This window comes from Nanorana parkeri, unplaced genomic scaffold (assembly GCF_000935625.1).
Source record: "Nanorana parkeri isolate BGI_ZX_2015 unplaced genomic scaffold, ASM93562v1 scaffold221, whole genome shotgun sequence".
In the NCBI taxonomy this organism is placed as follows: Eukaryota; Metazoa; Chordata; class Amphibia; order Anura; family Dicroglossidae; genus Nanorana; species Nanorana parkeri.
The window spans coordinates 1,096,729-1,104,197 of record NW_017306489.1 but is presented as its reverse complement, the minus strand read 5'-3'; the positions used below and the strand labels follow the sequence as shown (position 1 = coordinate 1,104,197).

The window sequence follows — 7,469 nt, the reverse complement described above, 5'->3', positions numbered from 1 at the left end:
CGGTATACTGAGCTTAGGGTAATGGGAGGACGCTAGTTTGTGTCCTCCCGTTACCCTAAGGAGAACTAAGGGGAAAAACACTGACCCCATAGTTCTCCTTTAAAGTCAAAAGGTTTTTAGACAGATTCAAATGCTGACTACATTGAATTGTATAAAAACTAGAGATATCCCATCACTTCCTGTCCCTGTGACACCCTGTCACTGAGACAAGAATTGAGTAAGCGTCTCTCCAGACAGCAATAGGTATCTGACAGAGAAGTTCGGGAGGAGAACGTCCATTAGACGATCTCCACCCCGCACTATGGGACCAGGAGCCATGCAGATTACAACACTTCCGGTCCCATAGCTGTCATTGCTGGGCTCCTGAAGCCCAGCAATAGGCTATTGAATGCTTGTAAGCCCCCCTATGTCATAGCATTTAAAAAAAAGTTTAAAAAAAAAACTTTTAAAAAATAATTTTAAATGAAATAAATGTAAAAATAATAAAAGAAAGTTTTAAAGTCTCCGGCCCCCGCTGACATCCTTTGAGTGGATGTGCACATTGTGTGTGCCTGCCAAATTGTATCGAGGTTAACACACTTGGTTCAGTACAATTAGATCTTTATGTGTATGATCAGCTTTATTGTGATGGTGTTATTTCCATTCTCAGTTTGACAGATGGAATTTGCATCTAAAATGAGTTTTAACAGTCCATTCTGCCCAAAGCTGAATTGGCAAATTTGGTTGGACACCATTGAGCTGAATCACCCTTGGCCTCTTATGGCCTCATTCACACGAGAAAATGGCCGGCACGTACAGATCCGTGCTGCGTGCACGGCCGTATCGGGCAGCTCACAGGAAGGGCAGATGCTGCGTGTGATTAGTTCGAAGCCCATGTCTTTCTCTATGGTAGTACGTGGCGGTATGCCGCCCTACGCTCACCCCAAGTGCAGGTCCGTACGGGTGCTGATGTCCCAGCTCGGACGCAGACAGGATCCGCAGGCAGACGCGCAGGGCGGTGTATGGCTGCGTTGTCCCATAGAGAAGGACGGGGACTGCGTACTAAATCACACACAGCACCTGTCGTTCCCGGGAGCTGCCCGATACGGCCGTGCACGCAGCACGGAGCTGTACGTGCCGGCTTTTTCTCATGTGAATGAGGCCTTACTCTCTGGGCGATTCAGGTGCAATACTTTCCATCATGTACCCACTCTGCCAGGGGTGGGCAACTCCAGCCCCCCAGCTGTTGTGGAACTATAAGTCACACGAGACATTGCAAGACTGATAGGTACAGGCATGACTCCCAGGGGCATGCTGGGATTTGTAGTTAAAGCACAGCTGGGGGGCCGGAGTTGTCTTCCCTGCACTCGGCCAATCAAACTATGTCAGCCTCTAGCACTCGACTCCCGAGCTGTTTGTGTTTTCCACATTTTTTAGGTGGGAGTTTGATATCATCATCACTTTGTAGTGCTGACAGCAGTCGGGTGGAGCCGGGAATTCTAGTTCAGCGCTATTACCACTGGCGTCCCAGATGGACATAAAGGACGAGCAAGAAAGTCCACTTGCCAGCAGCTACTCAGAACTGATGTATTGGTTTTGGGTGGTGTTGCTGCCATTGCTGACTTCTCCTTCTGGGAAGTGCTAGTCACCTGGCTGTCATGCTAACTCTCTGGCTTAAGTGCTCAGTGAGCTTTACCTTCACTTGTTGCATGCTTCTTCCAGGTCATTGACTCAGAGAGTATTAAAGCCAAGGAGTCAGCATGACAGCCAGGTATCTGGCAATTTCTGGAGCTCAGCAATGGCAGCATCCATATTTGTATCAGAGCAGGCTTCCTTTTAAGGGTATGTCTGGGGAAAAACATATTGAGTACATCTCTGTAATCCTTCCCAGTTTTCCCCCATTTTGAAAATGCTGCAAGAACAGAAAAATACCTGTTGATGTGCCAGAATTCCAGAGAGCTGCGTTTTGCCTTTGCTGCACTGAAATCCCAAGCCCTCCCCAGTTTTGTTGTTTGCTGGACTACAGATGACCCCCTCTCCTCATCTCCATTGCATCCAGGGGAGGTTTTCTGTTGTCAGGGCGGCATGGGAGAACTAGGCAGGGCTGACAACACTACTTAGGATTTTGGTGCAGCAGAGACAAAGTGAACAGGAAGTTAGAGCTCACTGGCAGTGGCGGAACAATCGCCATAGCGACCCTGGTGGCCGCTAAGAGGCCCGGGGCACAGGTGGTAATGGAGCAAAAAAGAGCGCAAAACCAATTGTATAAATAATATTGAGACGAGCCGTCTCTGTAAGAATATAAAAGTTATATTATTATTTATTGTTGCTGACGGGTAAGAGGGTTTGACCAGCCCACCTGAGACCCTGCAGAGCTCACCATAGAGAGTGCATGGTGGGTTCTGCAGGGTCACTCTCAGGTGGGCTGTTTGGGATCTCAGGTGGGCAAGGGGCATAACTAGAACTCACAGGGCTCCATACAAAAATTTGCTATGGGGCCCTGTGATTTCTAGTTACGCCCCTGCTCAGGGGATGTATAGCGGATTAATAGGTATTTTTAATGGCTAGAACATGGGACAATGTGCAGGTATTGCAGAGATGTACTGCATAGGTTTATTTTTTTTATTTTGCCCAGATATGCACTTTAACTGTTCACAAACTAATTTTTAGGATCCATTTACATCTTTGCTTTGTGCTAACGTACATCGTAATGCCATTTATTCTGAATGGCACCCCAACGCACATGACACCTTACAAAATATGTGACACATCCAAATTTTCAGGACATTTTGGTGGGTTGGCAGCTCATTCATTACAATGGGCTACCTTAGCATGTGATGTAACACGCAATAATGCTCTGCAAATGCGCTGTTCCGAAAAATCGCAGAATGATCTGGGTACCTATGTACATCATTAGCCTTTTACTTGTTTTTTCTATAAACTGTAATCCGATTTCCTACCTCTCTGAAAAGATTAACCGGAGCAATCATGTACTGTGTAATGCCTTCATGTTTGATTAAACACAGGTTAACATTAATCTGGTTAACTCCTCCGCGAACATTCTGCATGCTCCTTGGCCAATCTTTTCACCTTGGGTTAGTGTACAGGTTATGTCATAACTTAAAACTTGGATATATAGGCTGTGTTATGTTATGAGGAATGCAAAAGGAGAAATGGGAGCAGCCAAAGGTATATGTGAACACCCACATAGTGGCCAGGAATAGAGCCAGGAACTACAACAGGGAGATCTCCACACCAGGGTCCCTAAGAAATATAAGGAACTACAACAGGGAGACCTCTTCACCAGGGTCCCCAAGAAATATAAGGAAGTACAACAGGGAGATCTCTTCACCAGGGTCCCCAAGAAAAATAAGAAACCAGAACATTGTTCATTACACTTGGCTGCACCTGAAATTAAAATTGCACTTTTGGGGGGACATTCCCTGTGTAATACCATCATGTTGTATTAAATACGGGTTAACATTAATCTGGTCAACTCCTCCACACACATAGATAACTTTGCATCCTTCTTGACCAATCTTTTCACTATGGATCAGTGTCAGGGTTACGTCAGATCCATCCAAATAGCTCACAGAGCTTTTGTCCAGTGCATGATCTCATTGTGGAACTCAATGAGAAAAGCTCACATGCAGCATTTTTTAGGAGATTATCTGTCAGTATCTCAAACATGAATAACTTTTGGGTAATCTTTTGAATGCTTTAAATAATTCATATTTCATTTTGAATAATCAATACCGTGTTGTCTAGAAATCTCCCTGGTAGCTACAATGGCAGATTTTCCTTATTTACATCTGTAGATGCAATCAATGGCATTTTAACTTCAGCATGAAAACTTCTCTTTAATGGGTTTAATGGCCCAGTTTGATGATAAGGGGAGGATCAGACATGTAGGAGTTTCCTGGAGATATGTGGGACCGTATCCTTTAATTTCTTGCAGAAGAGGAAAGGAAACAGTTAACTGCGCCTCGCTCTGTGTTGTCAAAATGGTGCAGATAGTCAAAGGTGGAAGGATGGGCAGATGTCTCAGAGAATTATACTGAAGCATCTGCCTGTCTCAAATTTTATGTCCAACTGCCCTTAGAAAGTGTACCAGTGTCAATTTCCTTTTAGGTAGGTGGCCATACTCACACACTACCTACCTTAAAAGCCCCCAACCTTTCTAGGTAGATGCCCTCATTGAACACAAATACACAAATTACATTAATCTTTTACACCATATCCACTCACCTGTTCAGGAAGGTGTTTCCAAAAGGGTTGAGCTTGCGGAAAGGTTTGTCGGGATCTACCATGAGCGCATTCCCAGGGATAACACCTTCTGTCTCTCCATGCATGACCGCAACGAAGGAGTCGGTGGTGGGTTCAGGTCCAATTCGACTACCTGGGATGTCCTGCTCTAGGAGATACTTAATGAAGGTGGTCTTTCCAGTCGAGTACTGGCCCATCACCAGTACCATGGGCTTATTATCAAAGTCAGCATCCTCCAGGGCAGGAGAATGGAAATCATGGAAGCGATAGTATTCTTCCACCGGCTTCAGCTTCTTTTTGTACAGGTCTTTGAGACCCTCGGTGACAGTGTGGATGACTTCAGGGATCTTCTTGTTTTTCTCATTCTTCTTCATCCAGCTAAACATGTTCACAGTTAATGTCGACGGACAACGATGTAGAAAGGCAAAAAGCTTATTTTCCTATTTCACAAAGCTTTCTGTCCACCTTATGGCTATATTAATAAAAAGTATTTTGTTGCTACGCAGTGTCTGCTTAGTGTGGTTCTCTGGTTCTTCTAAGCTTGCACTGTCCTCTTGTGATGTCAGTCTGAAGCTATGTTAGGTCTATCCCAGAACATCACAGAACCACTGGAAAAAAAGGGCAGGCAGGAACAGGGTGTGTGTGGAGGAGGCAGGAGGGGCAGGAGGGTGGGGAATTCAGGACCACTTTAACGTTTCTGTGCAAAGGGCTAATATGTTAAGTAAAAGTGGGGGAAGCTTACTTCACGTTCCAAACTTAATATGAAGCCAGGAAAAAAACAGTGGAAAAAAGATGTATTGTGCAGGAAAGAATGTACATTTGGAGAGGAGGTCTGCCCTGTATTCCACTCCCTGGGTGCCCACCCCACCAAAGGAATGTACAGCACAGCTCGAACTGTCATTCTGAATATAATGCAAAATCTTATGCCACCTAGTGGGGTGAAAAGTTACACATATATCTTGCATAATAAAATAGTTCAGGAAGGTTTGAACTCAGTAGATATTTGTTAATTATTTTGATAGATGCCTGATTAGGTGACCACTGACCCGCGGCAATAGCTCTCATCATTGACAAAGCTTTAGACTCTTTTGGTTAAAGAGAAGATCATCACAGCTTTTGGTAGATGCTACAGAAGTAAATCACATCATATATTGCATTTCTTGGTTACTTCTTTAGCTAGATCGCCGCACCTAAGTTCCTAGGTCTGCACATCTGCCGCTGTCATTACAAAGGGATGGATATTTAAGATGTTTCATGATATGGGAATTGCAAAAAGAGATATGGGAGCCCCCCAAGGTATATGTAAACACCTAGCACCCACAAAGTGGACAGGAATTGAGCCAGGAACTAAACATGTAAGCTGCGGAAAAATTCAGTTCGGTTCAGATATTACGTTATTTCGGGATTCTGGTCCGAAATTCGATTCGGTTCGGGGTTTCGGATTCAGACAAAATACGAATTTACATTAGTTTCGGTTAAGTTTATGAACAAATATTAATTACGACTACCAGAGAAAACCATATACAGATATTAACCACTTGAAGACCAGAGTGTTACACCCCCTTCCTGTCCAGGCCATTTTTCAGTATTCAGCGCTGCAGTACTTTGACTGACAATTATTCCGTCATGCAACGCTGTACTGAAATTAATTTTATACCATTTTTTAGGGACACATAGAGCTTTCTTTTGGTGGTATTTAATCACTACTGGGGTTTTTTTATTTTTTACTATACAACAAAAAAAGTACCCTAAATTTGTATGAAAAGTTATGAAACATTTCTTATCACCCCAATTTATTGGTAAAATATAAAAGACGGGGTCACGTCGGGTAAATAGACACCAAACATGTCAAGCTTTAAAATTGCGCGCGCCAAATCGCAGAAAACGACCACACATACACTGAATGCAGGAAGTGATGTAATATACATAATTTCCTGCATTCAGGGACAGGAGAAAAGATCAAAGGGAGTTTGTGTACTGATCTCCCTTTGATCTCCACTGAGAGAGTCGCCGTGCCGTGTACCAGCCGCACCGGGCACAGCGGATCTCGGGACCAGCGGCGGCGGCGAGGAGGTAGTGGCAACAAAGTACGTGGGGGAGGGGGGCTGTGGGCGCACACCCGCAGCTCCTGCAAGCGATCGGGCGTCTCTAGAGAACAGAGGAGAAAAATGAAGAAAAAAAAAAACACTGATACGTCTATGCATCAAATGTAAAATGGGCCCTTATGGTTTCTAGTCCATAGTGGATGTCCAACAGTTTGAAGCTGTGTACCTGCCTGTCACTGCAGGATAGGATGCTGCACTTGTAGGCAGTTGGTATCTGATGAGGACATGCCAGTACAGACAATACATATGGAGTGGCTTCTCTGTGCATATTGCAGTTCTTATCAATGTCAATCAGAGAGATGCTACATTGCCTTGGGCCCCATTCTGCCTTCATCTGTCTCTGGTTTCAGAGGAACTCCAGGAATTTTAAAAAAACATACCCTGGCCCCGCAGTGGAAGGGTTAAGTGCTCATTTTGTCTATGGGGTTAAAATACAGCAGATATACTCACCTGATCCTCGGTCCCATGGCGGTCACCACTCACCTCTGTTCCCCTCTGCTCTAGCTGTGGAATGTCTTCAACGCCCTCACATCTAGTGCAAGCCAATGGGCCTGCATAAGATGTGATGAAGTCTGCAGTCCTAGGACCGCCGGAGCTCAGGGGAGAAGAGGCAGCGGAGCCCGGTCTAGCAGTCCAGCGGGACTGAGAATCAATTGAGTATATTTGCTTTATTTGAGCCCCCTAGCCTAGACAAAACCAGAGCTTAACCCTTGTAGAGTGGGGGTAGCCCTACTGCAAGTGTACGTTTCTTAAATTCACAGAGTTCTCCTTTAATACAGACTTGTGGTGTCACCTCACACAGAAAGTGGTCCCAGGTCAATACAGCAGACACCTTTGGGTGCCTACCAGCATCCACAACCCCCCCCCCCCTCCCCCAAAGAAGCCAGTCGCACTTGCTGCACCGGTTGCAGGTCCGTCCCCGGACGATCTCTATATACACACATTGATCTTTATATACACAGTCAGGAGTATAGCACACAGTGAACTATATATATACGGTACCCTGTGATCCTGCAATGCCCTGTAGTTGTCCGAAGGGGGCTGCCTGGGGACAGATCTCACTGGGCCTCTCCAGCCTAGGGCCTTGGTGCAACTGTACAGGTGGTAGGTCTGTCCCTG

The 7,469-nt window shown here is 45.2% G+C and overlaps 1 protein-coding gene across 1 annotated transcript in view; it reads right to left on the bottom strand.

Moving 5' to 3' along the window:
* The window catches only part of EHD2 (EH domain containing 2), a 50,437-nt gene extending 45,562 nt beyond the window's left edge, over positions 1–4,875 (bottom strand). Inside the window, exon 1 of the mRNA XM_018556026.1 lies at positions 4,228–4,875. Within this exon, the coding sequence (XP_018411528.1) occupies positions 4,228–4,631 (404 nt within the window). The 5' untranslated portion in view covers positions 4,632–4,875. The remainder of the gene's footprint in view (positions 1–4,227) is intronic.
* Positions 4,876–7,469: the final 2,594 nt, after the last annotated feature.